The 18,813-nt window shown below is 30.0% G+C and overlaps 1 protein-coding gene across 1 annotated transcript in view; it reads right to left on the bottom strand.

Annotated features, from left to right (window-relative positions):
- LOC129958593 (neuroligin-4, X-linked-like) overlaps positions 1-18,813 on the bottom strand; it is a 37,906-nt gene that overhangs the window by 7,039 nt on the left and 12,054 nt on the right. Inside the window, exons 5-10 of the mRNA XM_056071174.1 lie at positions 15,047-15,240; positions 8,862-9,036; positions 7,044-7,237; positions 6,804-6,960; positions 5,548-5,710; positions 1,837-2,163 (exon numbers count right to left, since the gene is read on the bottom strand). Coding sequence (XP_055927149.1) covers positions 1,837-2,163; positions 5,548-5,710; positions 6,804-6,960; positions 7,044-7,237; positions 8,862-9,036; positions 15,047-15,240 — 1,210 coding nt within the window. The remainder of the gene's footprint in view (positions 1-1,836; positions 2,164-5,547; positions 5,711-6,803; positions 6,961-7,043; positions 7,238-8,861; positions 9,037-15,046; positions 15,241-18,813) is intronic.

Below are 18,813 nucleotides of genomic sequence, written 5' to 3'. Positions count from 1 at the left end.
GTTGCTTAATAATATAGATGTCCGTATTTTACTAATTAACTTATACTGGGAAGTAAAATTTACCAGTCCACTTAATGACTTCAAAAGATTCATTACAGATGTGTATGAGAAGAAATGTATGTTTACGATGTATTATTAAAGGGATTCAATGATTGTCTCTTACTGCCTGATAGCCTGTGAAGATTTATTCCGGCAGTCAAATAATGAAGATGGTCTCCGGCAGTCAAATACCAGAAATAATTGATGACACAATCGGAAGGGCTGCGTGTGAAATTTAGAAAAAGGATTGTGCGCACAAAATAAAAAAGCCCCAGGAGATGATAAAAAAGCTACAAGAGGCTAACAAGAATACGAACAATGAAAAAAAAAAAGCATATACGAGCAAGTCATTTGTCAAAGAGCGGCAGATGATTTTAAAAAATGAGTAGTTCGTTTTATTTTCTTTGACTGTTTTTCAGATCCCATCGAGTAATGTGTCATCAATGCATTACAGCAGGAAATTGCACTGTTATAACTAAACAATATACAGAACCCCCTCGCCTACAAATAATGCACAATGTTATACATATCAAGTAAATTGTCATTGTGGTAGCTTAGAAATCGGTACATGTTTGTTCAGTTTTCTTGTCACTCATAGAAAATATAAAAGAAGAGTCACTTTACTCTAACACATGAGATGATCCGGATCAAAATCAAAATATAGCATTTCTACAGATATATTCCTTCAAAAAACCTCAGCGAAATTATTGAACAAAAATTTCCGAAATTAAGACAGTCAGTGACAAAATATGATAGTATTCACAGCACTGTTTGAACACCATAAAATATAAAATGACAGCCTCACTCAGCATTACTAAATGAACATCAAGATAGCACTCTCCGTGAGGCAGATGAATGCTCTTGAACATACGGTACAGAAACGAAGTTCAGTGACTTGATTAAATTCTCAAATCTTTCTTGCGCAGTCATGCAGAATGAAACAATGCATACAAAAGAAAAGAAAATCAAGTGGTTGAAAATAAAATGCTTTCGCATTCAGAAAACTAGATCAATATTTCTCAAATATAGTCTTTCAGGGAATTACTCAAAGAAAAATACCTTAGGTCAAAAGCATTTATGAACTCCTACACTTTCAAAGGCTTTTAATTCTCCTTTTCTAATCAATGTGAAATACAGTAACACGATTTGATTAGATTTTAAAAAAAGGGGGTGATGCCACGAAAGTTTAAAACTTGATATAAATCCCTTCCATCCTTATATTTAGATTTTTATATAAGATCAAGCCAAAAAATTGACTCAGAAAATGAAACAGATTTTGCTTAGATATATAATTAAAGAGTCATTAAATAATTGTTTGTTACACTAACATGATAGATTATGTGGAGAACACGAAAATAACAAATGCATTGCATTAAAAAACATTATTAATATAAATTATAATAATCTATTCTTTGCACTAATATCGCTAATGCATTAACTAGTATTTACATAAATAGATCAAACTGAAGCTTTAAACAAATAAGTTCACTTAAATAATTATTGCTGACAAGAAAAAGGTCATAGAAGCAATTTACATTTTAGCCGGTAAAAATCAATCAGTCTACAAAAAAATCTTTTGACAGATTATTACAGCCGATTAGAGATTTCAGTTAACTATTTAATCATTTAAACCTATAATAAGATATCAGTAAATCTACAATGTAAGTTATAATTCTTACTATTTTCATAATGAGACAAAAGTTTAAATTGGTCATATCTTGAAACTACAGTTTTAGACTTTGATTTTTACCTGAACGTCGACGATAAATATTAAATATAAGTGAGGTTGAAAATTACCTTTTAGCTCTGCAATACAAACAGGTGCAAAGAAGACACAAAATGATTGATAATGCAATAGCTGCCAAAACTCCCCATAAAGATGCTTCATAAACATGCTTTTGGTTTTGCCATTCTTCATACAAAGGCTGGCAATAAGTAGCAGGGAAAAATTCCTGTTTCATTAAAGTAGGCAAATAAGAGTTCCAAAATTGGCTTTCCTTCTGATGATAGCTGGACATCATCACTGAAGTGTAATTCGTAGTATTTATTAATAAATACTGCATATGTTTCAAATCCACAGGCTCCCATAAAATGCTATCAAAAAGTTTGGCTGGAGTTGGATTGCTAAAAAGGGAGAAAAAATAAACACATGCATAATTACTTTTATGAATAAGAGGAGACTACATAAAAAGTACATCAATACAAACTTTACAATACACAAACAACACAGCTCAAAAAGATTGGAATATTTAAGTATAAATACTGGATTATTTCTAACAAATAAAAATATTTGTTTGACTTTTGCTAATGAGTATGATAAGTACAAAAACATTTATTTCAAAGCATGATCATAAAATAAAGCAAAAAAATATGTACAAATTAAGTAAAATAGTACAATTACAAGAAAAAACATTTGTTTCATTAGAATACAGCCTATAGTGCAGAGTTCATGGAAAGAAAGGGGACAAAGAAAAATGATTACTGTATTTCAAACGCGAATGTCGCTGAAAAGTTGACGGAGACGTTTGTAGGATGCGCTTGGAGACTGGGTAAGATAGCAATATCTGCTGTATTGGTGAAGATGTGTGTTATGAGATATTACAGTCTCAGCACAGACTTTTCATAAGCGAATAATTTATGGTACCGTCAAAGGAAGAACACCAAGACATAGAGGTCTATATATCTTGAAGTCAAGTAACAAATCCAGAATATCCAATCCAACAAGCAGGAGCATGGAAATAAGAATATACCATGACGGTAAAATGTACTGTCCAACAATTGTGCATTAACCGCATGTTCTGTTGCTAGCCAGTAAACTTTCAATTGTATTATTGTTTTTTACCTACTAAACATGGTTTGCAACACCATGAATTACAGCAAATATTATTATCTGTTGATACCTACAATTAATCTTTAGAGTCTGTATATAGTAACACGCAATATATAGTGTAATGGTATATTTAATAATTTTTAAATGTCTTGCAGCATATGCCTTTATGACAAAGATTACCAGACTGGAAAAGAATATCATATACCCTGATTCATTCTGTTACTAGATGCTTTAAAAAGATACACCAAAAATGGGTAAAAGAAATTTAAAAACCAACAATGCCTGGAACTATTATGCTAACTAAATGAATTAACAATGCAGGTTTGATACTTAAACAACTTTAATGGATGAGAAAAGTTATCAGATACCTAATAATAATGTATCGGACCTCCTCTGCCCGGCGAAGTGTATCAACATGACATGGCATGGACTCAACAAATCACTGGAAGTCTCCTGCAAAAATATTAAGCCATGGTGTCTCTACAGCCGTTCATAATAGCGAAAGTGTTGCCGGTGCTGATTTTGTACACGAACTGATCTCTTGATTATGTGTCATGTTCGATTGGATTCATGTCGGACAATCTAGATAGCCAAATTATTTGCTGAAACTGTTCAGACTGTTCTTCAAACAAATCGGGAAAAGTTGTGGCCCGATGACATGGCGCACTGTCATCCATAAAAATCCCATCGTTGTTTGGTACATGAAGTTTATGAATGGCTGCAAGTAGTCTCCAAGTAGCTGAACATAACCATTTCCAATCAATGATCGGTTCTGTTGGACCAGAGGACCCAGCTCAATCCATTTAAAAACCCACACTATTATGAAGCCACCACCATCTTGCACATTGCCTTGATGACAACTTCGGTCCATGACTTCGTGGGGTCTGCACCACACTCGAGACCTATCATCAGCTCTTACCAACTGAAATCATGACTGATCTGACCAAGTCACGGTTTACCAGTGGTCTAGCATCCAACCAATATGGCCAGGGGCCCAGGAGATGCACTGCAGGCAATGCCGTGCTGTTAGTAAAGGCATTCAAATCGGTCTTCGGCTGCCATAGCCCATTAAAACCAAATTTCGCCGCATTGTCCTCACGGACAGAAACTTCGGATTCCGACTTTGAAGAGAGTGAGAGTAATATCGACAATGAAGATAATGACAATGTAATTGTTGAAGAAGACATTGCTAATGAGGATGAAATATTAACCCATCAAGAATTGCTTCCTATAATTTATAAAGTTCGAAAAATTGTTATGATATTTAAACGTTCCCCTACAAAAATTGCCATATTACAAAAATATATTCTAACTGAAAGTAAAACAAAATATATGTTAATATTAGATTCTAAAACACATTGGAACAGTTCACTCCTAATAACGGAACGATTTTTGAAACTGAAAAATCCAATCCAAAAAGAAACAATCGACTTAAACCTGCAAATTAATTTTTCAGGTAGTGAATTCCACTTAATATCCAGAACTGTATCAGCGCTACTTCCAATAAAACTGGCTGTTGTGGCATTCTGTCGGAGAGATTCTAATTTATTAACAGCTAATGCAACAATAAATTTCACGTTGCAGTGACTGAAAGAACAACACAAATCACTATCTGAAGAAATATATATTAAACTGAAAAATCGCACAGAAGAAAGGCATACCGAGGAATTGTATCTTTAACAAAAATTAGAATTAGCGATAAATAAAAAAAATTTCAACAAACCAAAATACAATACAGAAATTAGCTATTTCCAAAACCATCCGACCAGAAATCGATTTATTTGAAGATGAGAGATTTAGAGGTAAATACTTGGAAAAAGTATATTGTGTATTGCTAACAGTACCACCAACTAACGTAAATGCCGAAAGAGTGTTTTCGGAAGCTGGTAATTTTTGCACAAAATTATGTTACAGGCTTAATGACAGTACAATTGATGCATTATGTTTTTTAAGATCACATTTCAAAAATTTGTAATCGTACCACAGAATGAATAGTGATAGTTACACTTTTTTGTGATTTAAATAAATAAGATGTTCCTCTACTTTTTTGTGATTCTTTATATACTGTTATAATTTATAAGTTACAAATTATTTTTTGTGATATTTACACTCTTTAATAAAACTGGCAAATAAAACAAAGAAACATCTGTGTTTTCTTACAAAGAAACATCTGTGTACCGGTAAAATTTCTACTACCGGTATTAAAACTGGTATCCCGGTATTAAGATCTAAAAAATACCGAATACCGGTATTGAACTTTTGGTCCGATATTGCAATCCCTAATTACAAGAATGTTCTCCAAATTAGGATATAAAAAACATTCCAAAAGAATCTTCTGTAGTGGAAAAGTATTCATATTTCTGCAAACTGAGCAACCAAAATCAACAACAACAACAAAAACATATTCTAAATAATGTAAACGAACAAAGCAAAATTCAAAACATAAATTCAGAGTAAATTATTTGATTGCCAAAAATATTTATTTCATGTGATGATTTATCCAAATCATCAGAGCAAAATCAATGGCATATTAATTTAACCCCATTAGCAATTGCTATAATTTTTACAATAAAATAACAATTAAAAAGAAAAATCCGCAGTTCTGTTTAATAGCAATAAATTAAGATATTAACTGCTGAAATGTTTATCAAAATCACCCATATATCAAAATACCATACCCAAATTTGGCAAAGTTTGCCCAAGCTGTCATGAAAAACATACTAAGGTTTCGGTCTGCTTCAGTCCACCTAGCTTCATGAAGATTCAGGTCACTTGGATACAATTTTGGATCCATGAAAGGCGCACCAGTGACAAGATAGTACTCAGAGTCATGTGGAACAACTATATAAAAAAAGTATTGAGGAATTTTAAATACTAATTAATATATTTTATGAGAATAAAAACAAAATGAAGTAGCAAATGAATAATCAAAACAACCAACATCATATTAAAAAAAAAAGATTAAAATTAAACTAACTTATATCTCATGGAAAATAATAATCTTTCAATGCAATGAAACACATTTCTTTAATTTGTGGCTAATTTTCAATAGAATTAGTTGTATCTTCTAGGAAATCTATGAAATATCTATCATAGATTTATGATAACTAACTAATAATTTTATAGATATAAAATTAATACATACTGAAAACCAACAAGTTAGAAGATGTGGAAATTAAAAATTAAACGTTTGCATTGAGCATTTCAACAACAAAAACATTTGTTTCCCAGTGTTTATAAAATAAAAGATGGCCATATATGATGTGAGAAGTTTGGAGCTTAGTTGTAATTGGGGCCAAATTAAACATCAAATTTGATTGAAGCCTTGATAGAACACATTTTTTAAGCCATCAATCGGGTAAAATATTTGAAGCCCCTGTAAAAAAATATATAAGAATTGGGTTTATTTGACAGGCTTACCAAACAGGAGATTTAAAACATCAAAGTAATTCTCCATTTAGATAAATTAAAATGCTATTTGCAGTAATAAATAATCAATTTCCAATGACGCTACTAATCGCGGTGTCTAAAGACTTAACAAAATTGTAGAATCTTCCTACAACAAAACAACTAATTATTGATTAAACTAAACTGAAATGAAAAATTCGCCTGAAATATTTATGTAGAAATATACTTTAAATGAAGTTGAAAGTACTACAAGAAAAGAAACAATGTAATAAATGAACATTTTATGAAAAAAAAAAAATACCAGTTTTAAATAAAAATATGATACACCTACATTTTAATTTCTTGAAACAGTATAATTCTACTTTTCTTTCATCTGCTTTGTTCAAAATGGAAATACTGAAGCGCATTTTACAGTAAATCACATTTTCTGATAAACCACAATTTTAAAAAATTGAACTTGACAATACATTTTAAATAATGAACATATGATAAATGCCTAATTTATTTAGAAAAATTCTCTTCTTACCGTCTTTCCAAAAGGAGGAATTTTTAGGATTTCCTTGAACAAAACGCAGACCATCCAGAGAATTATTCAAAACATACATATATGTTCGAATTTGTTGTTGAAGAAGAAGCTTCAGCATTTTATCGGTTGGTGCTTTGAAATAACTATCGGACATCATCTAAAATAACATAAATAATAAATTAGTTAGTTTAAATGAAATTAATGGTAAATTCCACTTTTGGTGAAGCACAAAACACTTACATTAACATAACTTTCTCTTAATAACGTTTCGTTTTCAGCATCTTTTTCTTTAGGTGTATACATAAACTGGATAGCTTTTGTCAATGCTGGAATATCTAAAGTATAGTTGAACACTGATGCAAATTCGCGAATTTTTCTTTCAAGTTTCTCTTTTGTAACTCTAAAGTTATTTCTTTTCAATTCAGGATCTTGCACTGAAAATGAAAATTGGCACAGTTAAAATAGTTATGCATTAATTACTAGTATATAAAATAATAATTTTCAAATGATTGATAAAAATGGGTCCATTTAAAAATTCAATATTTAAATATACTACATACAAATTTTACAAATCATCCAAAGATATAAATTTACACACTGTTGCTAAAGTTTCGAAAAGTTATTATATTTAGCAATAAAGTAGTGACAAAGTAAAATTACTTCTTGAATTGATGAATTCTATTCAAAAAATAACTATAAAGAGAACTAACTCAAGATATTGAGAGGGGAAAAAAATACCTAATGCAGGCTACACTGTACTAAAGTACGGAAAAATAGGTAGTTTTATACCTAGGTCTGTGTCTATATTATGTATCAAATATAAGCCAAATACAGAGGCAGTTCAGACACTGTAGTCTTGGGGATACAGTAATCTATGATAATTGAGCAGTAATGACTTTTGGAATAGCTTAAGTAGCAAATAATATATCTTTAACAATTGCCTTTTTTAATTAGTTTTGAATAATTATTAGTCAATAAAAATAATAAATTTTAAACTCCATGTAGCTTAGCTTTAACAAAGACACAGTATTTATAGATTATTAATTTTTCATTAATTATAATTAGAAATCAAATTTCGAAATAAATACTGGCTATTATTTTTCTTACTTTTTTTTTTTTTTTTTTTTGTCTAAACAGATTTACCCGAATGCCTTTTTAACCCTACAATTTTTTTACAATAAAAAAATTGTAAGGTTAAAATACATTCTTATAAAAGGTATTTATTTATTTACCGAAGAAAATTTTGCAGCACAATATTTTTAACTTATTTTTATTTATCATTAATAATCTTTTATTTTATTATTGTAATTCATAATTTAGGATGAAGAAAAACATTTTTTTAGGCGATAAAAAGTTTAAATCCCCCAACTAACGTCTCTGCAAAAGAAGAATGTGCTGTGGTCTAACAGCGTCTTTTTTCCTTTTACAAAATGTGCGGCAGAATGAAATGTGCAGAAACAATGTGTATTACACTGTTTCTGCACATAAACAGCACGTTTATAATCATAATATTCCTGAAAATGTTTCCTTTCTTTACAAAGGGAAGCAAATCGTTTTCCTTATTTTATTTATTTTTTTTTTTTTTTTTCGGGAAGCCTAAACGGATTGATGATTTTAGTACCCTAAAGATTTGATGGATTTAGATACCATATGCAAAATTAAATAAACTAGAGATCGTAAATTGAAAAAATTACTGTTTACAATGCCAATGTACAAGTGGCTCCTGATCAAAGATAAAAACAATACGTTTGAATTAACATTTTTTTCTAAATAATAGCTTAATTAATTTCAGAATCCTAAAATTTTAATCCATTTATTAGAAAGTCAATGCTCTCATGTGATAAACATTAGCCATTGTTGGCTAACTTTAAAGATTAATATTAACTGGAAAGAAAAGAGAAAGAGTTCCAAAATCATAAAAGGCAATAAGCACACATCATTCTTTGACTTAACTGAAAGCTAATAAATAAGAACCACACTATATATGAATCTACTCTTACTGTTAGGAAGAAAAATGGTGAAATAAGAAGATTCTAACATACAATCTGAGATTCTTACACAGCATTGAAACGGCTTCATCTTTAGTCACGCCTGTGAGGTATGCAAAATCATCATGAAAGTTTCTATAAGGTGATTTGATCAAATTTTCAGGAAGGTCAGGTAAAATTCCACGACTAATCCCTCGAGTGCAAAAATCTATTACAGGAGTCCAAGGATACCATCCCACAGATGGCTGCAAAAAAGAATATATAACTAGACCTTCAAAAGAAAATGCTTTACAGAAGGGAGAAAAATTCTAGCACACAAATATAAGATTGTTAAAGAATTCCTCCTTACAAATATATTATTGGAGATTGTAACCGTGGAAAACCTTCAACAAAAAATCTTATTAAAATTAAAACTGACAGTTTCAAAAAATTTAAGATTTTTATTATGCGAAGGTCTTTATACAAATGAAAATTCCTTTCAAAAAGAATGTGAAACATTTTATGCAAAACCCTAATCGGTTATTCGAAACTCGTTTTAAAGACCGCTTGTTAATAAAATCTTCGTAAAATGTAAATTCAGTTTTTGAGATGATACACAAATAATTTAACATTGAAAGATAATAAACTATTATCTATAAAAAGTACAAAAACATACAAAGTTAGTTCATTGATTTTTATAGCTCAACAGCCCTTCTTTGGTGTATTAAAGGTAATTTGAAAAAAGGACTCCAATGGCAGGAATTTATTTCATAAAACATGCAGATTGCAATGGAAATTACATTTTGCAATTCAGTATCAAGTCCGGCTTAACGTTTGACAGAATATTTTGAATACTAATACTTAAAGTAAAATTTTATAGTAACTTTCATAACTATAAAAAGGCAGCGAATTTTTGAAAAAAATATATTGCTTATGTATTAGGCAAATAAGCATCTAAATTGCCTAATACATGAACAAACCATTTATTTACTAAACCCTTTCTAGGGCCGTGGGAAGTATGCTTCCCACCAAATTTATCAATCTTTGTATGAAATTATGTAGGTTGGCATAAGTTCTGACAAATTTTTTTAGTAAGTCAGAAACTTAGATGCTTCAGTTCTTTATCTCAGACAAAATGATGTGTCTTGATTTGTTACTTAATTATTAATTAATTAATCAAAATAAATTTATCTAATAAGCTAAATGAATCCCTTTTCTTATTCTAATTTCAAGCTGAAAAAATATTTTAACATAATATGACTAGAAAAAAAATGGCTCTTTAAAGGGTTAACAGATTTTTAAAATAAATGCACAAAAAATAAAAAAGTCTTGTTCAAAACACATTCAATTCAACATCATCAATTGAAAAACCAAATATACCAACAAAGTAAAAAATAATAATAATAATAATTCTGAAAATGTCCAGAAAATCAATCAGAAGCTTGAAAATTATTGTATCATTTAAAATTGCACAATCTTGAACTATTAAATTATCAATTATTTAGTACAAGAAAAATTAATCTTTAATAGTTCTGCAATATTGTAAAATTATTCACAATAAAATATAAAAACATTAAAATTGCAATAAAAAATTAGTTTGAAGAAAAGTCGGAAAACAAAATTCAAACTGCCACAAAAAATTGCTGTTCAATTTGACATAATGCATTTTGAATTTAACAATTGATTACTATTGCACAAATAAATACAGAGATACAAGCATTTTTCCTTTTAGAATTCAAAGATATACACGTTTTTTTAGTATAAAATAAAAAATCTATGACAAAATTAGGTGAAATGCAGCAAAACTCTTAGCAATAAACCTGAAGTATGAATTTGAACAAAATATAATAAATATTTCTGAAGTTTAAAAAAACATTCCAGATGCAATTTCAAAATATACTATTAACTAAAATAATACCAAAGAGATGCAATAATTTTAACCAAATAAAATAAAAAATATTGCCAACTTATGAGAAATTCCTAACATTCAGAACTTGTACTACAAATTGTAGCAGATAGATATTGCGTCGTCATTTGGAGGAATTTATTAGTTCATAAATGACTGAATAAAGAAAATAACAAAGTAATAAATAAAAATTAAGCTACACTTTCTTATTAAAGTGGACAGCCGCATTCAAATTAAGAATTTTTAATTAAATGTGACGATTGATAAATGCAGATTCATATATAGCAGTAACTCATTAATAGCAGTAGTTCATTCACTTCTTTGATGTCTAAAGCTCGTATGCAGCTTTTTAACTGAAAACTAGTTGCAGTAAGTTAACCGCAAAGTGAAACTATGTGCGTACAAGATTCAGCAAGAGTTTAGTTTAACTGCATGTTCTGAAATATGGATACAGATGCATGCCAGCATAAAATAATGTCACGATATTGCCTAAGTAAGTTACTGAAAAAGGTCCAGGTTCGTGACATTCCGCCTTCCAAACTTTGTCTATGTTTAAAGCAATCCTTATGCAACATTTTCTCTCAAACGGTTAATCATACCTTCCCACTATAAGTTCTTCAAACGAAAGCAAAATGAAAGAAAAATATATAGTGGAACTCAAGGCACTTGCCATAAACTACGATTATGGTAACAATATGCTGTTTATTGATGTTTATGTGAAGTGGATTAAGCGATGAATAATATAACATATCAAATATTTGAAAAAATATTATTTGTAATGACTTTTAGATTACACTAATTGTGAAAAAAAGCTTGTAGAGGACCAATTATGGTAGTGCATGCAAAGGGAAAATCGGACCAAAAAAATCAAATTTTGTCGTGAAGCAGAAGAAATCTATTTTGTTCAAGATGCACATGCACAAATCATGTTAATGAAAAATGCAAGTTCGTCTCTGGCGAATGTAACACTTGTTCAAAAATCGCTCAAATCCAACAGGCATGTTCTACAGCTCAAAAAGCAAAAGCAACTAAGTTTAAAACATAGAGCTGACAAAACAAACTAAAGTTCCATTAATCGAATTAAATTCCAATAGAAAGAATCGAAACGATTCCCAATAATGATTAACTTGAAAATTGAGAACAAAAAATTATCTGATGGAGTTAGATATGTAGTAAAGCTGTCAGTATAGTGAAGAATTCCAGAAAAATTTCAAATAAGCTAATTCAGCCTGCCAATTCAGTCTTTAAGGCAGGTTACACACACATCATTTTCTTCCACTGCGGATGTTTTACCTTTACCGCTCACAGAAACCGAACATTTACATACACGGTGATAAAATTTCCTACCCCTCGTAGTAGTCGGCGCAGTTTCATCAACAAACAAATTTACTTTAATCGTGTTATTTAAACTATTTACTGCTTAAGTGTAACTTGAAATGAATAGAGAGAAAATTCTATCTTTATTATTATTTTGAAGTCGAATGAAAAGAAAAATAATGATTTATTTGGATTTATCCAATTAATGAAAAAAGAGAATAGTTTGGTGCTTTTTACATGTTATTTGAAGATTTGAGGAAAGAGATTTTTCCATTATTTCAGAAGGTCAATGACTTCCTTTGATGGATTACGAGGGCAATTAAAAGATATCATTCAGCACAAAAATACCAAAACTGAGAAATTTCAACAAGTAGAAATGTTGGCAATAACTTTGCGATAAGAAAATAAGTTCTGGAATCTGTAAGTTGGAATATTAAATTGCATTGAGTTAAATAAATGTTTTACTTACAATTATTTTCATACATTATTATTATAAAGCGTTTATTAATACAATTGCATAAAAACAAATATGAATAGAACATTAGATACGCTTTATACACATAAATATATAATTAAAAAATAATATACAATTAATATTAATATATTAATTATATAACATATTACCATTCAATTGTGCTATTGGGCATTGACGACAGTAAATACCGTTTTATATTTGTGCATATTGGCAGCTTTGGAAAAGGCTGTGACATCGATTTTGAAGTAAACTCAACTATGGATATCAATAGAAAGAAATTTAGAAAATCTTATTTGCAGTGTTTGTCAAGCACAGGAAGTTCAAAAATTCCATACATTTTTGTTAGTAATGCAGCATTTGGGCTGCAAAAAAATTTGCTAAGGCCGTATTCTGGATCACATTTGTCAGTCGAAAAGAGAATCTTCAACTATCGATTTGTCAAACAAGCAGATACACAGAATGTGCTTCTGGTATACTCAGCAATAAATGGAGAATATTTGCTAGTTTAACAAGGGAAAACAATTTTCAAAATTGGACTTTCAACATACATAATTGGAAACAAAACTCCACCTGGAAACTTAGAAACTTTTCGATAATAAATACACATATGAGATTTATGATCTGCAATTTGGTAATGTTACATAGAAGAATTATTTCAAGGCATGGAAGGAATCAGTGTTTATGGACGATGCTAGAATAACCAGAAGTGACAAAATATCTAATTTTAAAGTCGTATATATTAAGAAAAGAACAAAGCACAGACTAAAACTTAATTGAAGTAAAAGTTAGCGTTTCCAAAATTAAATGAATTTTCTGGAACATAAAACATGCAAATGAGCTACAAGACTGATGAGAAGATTTCAGCTGTAATGAAAGCTTAAGAATACACGAGAATGTTCAAGAAGTAAAAAAAGCTCCCTAAGAAATTCATAAATTTCTATGGCAAATTTGTCACTATTGCAAATCATCTTATAAATTAAACAAAAAAATATTAAGTTTAAATGGTTAAATAACTGTCAGGTTGAGCAAACAACAGTTCGTATTTGTTGCATGCTATCTTACATACATCCTGAAGGACTGAAATGATCGGTAGCTTTTGATCCAAAAAGAACTGAACAAAAATATTTCCAAATTGACACAGAAGCTCTTGCAATAGTGTGGGAAGTAAAAATTTCACTTATTTAAGATTCACTCGGTTTCGGTAAAAGATTCATTTTGATAAAAGATCATAAACCTTTGGCAGCCATTTTTGAATCAGCAGTATTAACAGTTACTAAACTATTGTATTATGTGTCAACTTTACTATTATTCCAGATTGGTATTCTCCAAAGATGCTGATCATGGAAATACACATTTTCTTTTTTATAATTTTGCAAAAATTGAAAGTAAAAGATGATATCATAATAAACCAGCAAGCAAAAATTTAAACATTGCCTGCCACAATGTAATAGAGTTACAGCAGGTAATGGAGAAAGATGAAAAATTAGGTCTGCTCTTAAAAGTTTTAAGGGAAGACTTTATTTCCTATAGGAGGGAAGATCAAAATGCCATTCAGTATAGGGATATTATGTAGGGATATAGAGTCTGCATTCCAAAGAAACAACAGAAAATGTTCTTGAAGATTGCATAATAGACACTTAAGTATGGTAAAAATGAAAGCAATAAGTAGATTATTACCAAAAAACACAGATAAAGATATTAAAGAAGAAACGAGAGATTTAGCGAGAGTTTAGTTTAATTGTTTTTTCAAAGACGTACAAGCAGATGCATGTCCATAGATCGATAATGATGGCAAATACATATTGTATTTGTTAACTTATCAGTGTTGTGTATTGCCAACATGTAACCCACACTTTATGTAAATTGTATATAAAATTAACGAATCTCATATTCCAAGAACTCAAAATACAACAATTTCAAAGTTTAAATTATGCATTTAGAAAAATATGAGCACTCTGAATCATATTGAGAGCTGTACCTAATGCAATATGGACTCTACCAAGTTGCATCTAATGAGCTCGCTCACTCATCATCAGTAACATCAATTCTCTGTCTTCGTTATTATTAATTTATTATTTTACAGTAATCCCAAAATGAGGAAAACACAGGTGTATAGTGAAAAACAGAATCATTATAATTCATGTTGCAATTTAATGTTAAAGTAAAATGCATTTAAACTCATAATGGCTTTTAGAATTCTAGAACTTTTAATAGTTTTGAAATTAAATTACTTAAATTTTAAATTCCTCTATGGCAATTGCAAAATATACAAATTTTTATAACTTCTTTTCAATATTCGAATGTAGAAAAATGTTTTGATATAACTGTTTGAACTACTGTTTGCAATCATTGAAAGACAATAAAATGCTAAACAACTTTTAATTTCTCTGTACATCCTTACAAATTTCAATCTTCATAATCACATATAGAAATGAAAGAGACTTCACCCCCTCTCTTTGCATTCATTTAACATAATATTTTATTTTAAAAATGAGCTAAAAAAATTTTATTGTACCAAATTTAATTTTAAAAAATCTAGTTTTTTATAAAAATAAAATAAGTATGCACTTAAACTTACTTTAAAATATGTAGATTCAAAGAAATTTAAAGGTGCTCCTCGCAGACATGTCACTGTTCGATAAGATGACTGGAAATTGCAATTATACAATGAAGCATATTCCTTACTTTGATGAACAACAGTATAATTACTTCTAGTTACTGCCCAATCAGCAACAGCTGAACCACTCTGAGCTATAACACGTCGAATCTTTTCTAAAAAGAATATAATGTCATATATTGTTATAAAATTAAATAATATAAATTCAAACCTGTTCAAGCTCAATAAACTGAATGTTAAGGTCTAATAGAGAAATAAGCCAAAAGATTATGACATTACAAATGCACATGAACCAATTTAATATCCGAAATTTCAAACCGAATTGTTTGATTGTTTGAAAAACATGACTGCATTAACAAGAAAATAATAGAAGGAAAAGTTAATGTAACATAACAAAAGCAAGACTTTTAACAACATGTAACTTATCAAAGAAAATTCATTAGAAAAATAATATAATAAAACAATAAACAATTCTTATAATAAAGATCGATATTTCTTCTTTTTTTTTACATTATGCTGGATAATTAAAAAAAAAACTGTTTTGATACATGAGCCTCAAACTATTACATTGTCCACAAAAACTGAATCAAATTCTGATTTAAATATTTTGAGGAATTCGGTGAAGAATTACACTATTTTTCAATAAATAATTGGACCCTGCGATAAAAGAGATAAGCAGATTTTTTTTTCATATTCAACAGTTGGTAGAGCCTCCAAATGGGATTATTACAATCGTAACGCTCCAAAGCATGCTTTCCACCAGTGTTTGGATGATAGACAATGGTATTTTCTTCCACTCGGCTTGGAGAAGACATGTATGTTCTTGCACCGATTTTGGACTGTTGCTTTCACCCCTTAATTCGACGATCCAACTCGTTCCAGGGATTCTGTATAGGATTCAAGTCTGGACACTGGGCAAGCCAGTCTAGTTGTTTCACCCCATTGTCATCATATCAATCCATGGTGGACCTCATGATGACAAGTGGCGTTGTCATCCTGGAAATAACAATGATCCAAACTGTAAAAATGCCGAAGCGTAGGGAGTGTCTTGTTGTCTAGAATGGGAGTCGGCGTTGAGCTTACCATGAATAGATATCAAGAGTCCCAATCTATACCACAAGAAACATTCGAGGACCATAATTCCACCTCCGCCAAACTTTACTGTAGGCACAATGCATTTTGGCAAAAGGTGTTCACGCATATGCCAAACCCAGACTCTGCCATCCGATTGACAGAGATTGAACTTTGATTCATCATTCCATGCAGCCTGTTTCCACTCATCTAGGTGAGGTGGTGCAAGGTATGTCCAATTTCGACATGCCTTGAACCACCTTTACCGAGCAGCATGGTTGGATTTTGTAATCAAAGGCTTATGAGCAACAGCACGACAATGGAAGCCAAGCAAATGTGCTTCCTTGGGGATCGAAACAACAATCCCGGACGCTTGTTGGAACACCTAGAGTATGTGAGCCATCGGTTTGGTGCAATAGTCTGTGTCTTTTCTGTAGGCGGTTCAAGGTCACATTTTCTACCTCGTTATTGGCTGTCTGGTACCAGTAACGCGGTAGAAAATGTGACCTTGAACCGCCTACAGAAAATACACAGACTATAATGCCAGTGCTGTTTCATACAGGTAATTTAAGTACAGAAGACGTGAGATAGATCAGGACCTCAGATAACCTCATTTGCATGAATGTTCAAATACTTTTTGACAGATAGTGTATATGAAAAACAACAGCTAAGCTCCAACGTTACTTATTGGTTTTCAAAATGGATATTGCATTCCAATAATAAATCGATGTTACCAATTGAAATTTTCGAAATTCCGTAACTTTAACTGTTAAGTAACCGTACTGTTTACCTGTTACTGCAACCGTAACTGCTTACCTGTTGATTTTCATATGATTATTGAGTACATTCCACACAATACCTTAAATCAAAATTTTATTCAGTTTCTGTGAAAGATATGATATAGCTATGAACTCGTATTAGGACAGTTCTTTTTATCATACTGAATTTTATTTAAAGTGAAAGTCAAAAATATTACTACTACATGACAGATGACGATATTGCTTCATAAGGAAACAGGTTGTGACATATTTTAAACTCAATAGAAAAATTTATTACAATTAGATGTTTACAAATAAATTGTTATTAACAAAAAATTAATGCAAACGAAATTAAAAAAATTTTTATATACTCCTACAATGTTACTGATTTTTCATTTGTGATTTATTAGTTTCTTGAATTTTAGAGATGAAAATCTTTGCTTGCATTGGCAAAATTTATTTTATTTATCTACAAGCCACCAACAATGACAATCTAGTTAGTAATGTTATTACTAACAGAGATTCAGTCATATCAACAAACTCTAAAATGTGACAGTTGTTTTAAACAGTTGCTGCTTTTATATTAATAATTCGGAATTAAAGTTATCCAAAGAAATAATTCCAGAACATAATAAACATTGATGTTGTTGTTGTGAAAATAAAAAGTAAAATATGCGAAAATCTTAAATCAAGTTACTGTTTTTAATAAAAGAACCTTCAGTTGATTTTTTGATGAAAAAACCGAGTTCCAAAATCAGACAGATCATTATGAATTTAAACTTAAAAGTTTGTCAACTGGTAAATAAAATCTAATGCAGGCAAAAATGTAAATAAATTATTCTTTTGAAAGTCCAGAATTATTATATGCTATATATAAAATACTGGTCTAAAATTCTTGCTACATTTTTTTTAACAATCTTAAAACATATATTACTAAAAATATCGAAAAAATAAAATAAAGAATTTTTTAAAATACAGAATACAATAATCTCTATATTTCGAACCATTATTATACAATATTCAAAAGACAATCACGTAAATCAAAAAACGTTTATAAATTTATACATTTATAAAAGAAAATTTTTATATGGGCAAAAAATCATTCAAATGCTTTTTAAATTTAAGGCCCCATTATGTTATATTTGAGGTATTCTTACAAAGTTTGTTAATAGATTGGTTCAGTTTAAGAAGCTGAAACAAGATAAAAATTTGACAAAATCCTACAAAAAAGTCACATAGCATTAATATCATAGGAAAGATTACTTCCTGCCTTCTAAAATGTGTAAAACGTGCTTAATACATAAAATGCACTTAAAATGTTTATAAAGAAGACAGCATTTATCAACAACAAAAAAAGCTTTGCCTACCAGAGAGCTGTTAACCCTTTCCTTCCCCACTGTTTATTCTTCTACAGTCAATAAGAGCCTGCAAATACCTTGAATAACCTTGCCCACCGATTATAATTTCAGAGTTTGTAAAAATCAGAATAGATATTGGGGAAATTCCATCATCAGGAATTTTACAGATGAAAGAGGAGAGAGGCAGATATTAAAGCGAATAGCGGACAGTATCAGTTTAGAACCTTTAGTAATAACGACAAGAACGAAGGGCCACACATTTCCGAGATCAAACAATATTTTGTGACCCTCGTTCAACGAGGCAGTAATGGATGTTATTTATTGAACTTCGCTGACTTTTAAGTGGTAGATGATGCTTTCAAAAATGTTGATTAAAATTCAACAAAATACTCTACAGGTCTCAAATTGAAACCATTGGGAGATAAAATTTTACATTTTAAAATACTTTGTATGCAATAATTCTTTTTAAAGTCATTAGCAAGAAAGTAATTGAAATAATTATAATGTATTGCAGTTATTAAAGAATAAATTCTTTGATAAT

Source organism: Argiope bruennichi, chromosome X1, assembly GCF_947563725.1.
Source record: "Argiope bruennichi chromosome X1, qqArgBrue1.1, whole genome shotgun sequence".
NCBI classification, from domain to species: Eukaryota; Metazoa; Arthropoda; class Arachnida; order Araneae; family Araneidae; genus Argiope; species Argiope bruennichi.
The sequence above is the reverse complement of the archived record's forward strand: the minus strand, read 5'-3'. Positions and strand labels throughout refer to the sequence as shown.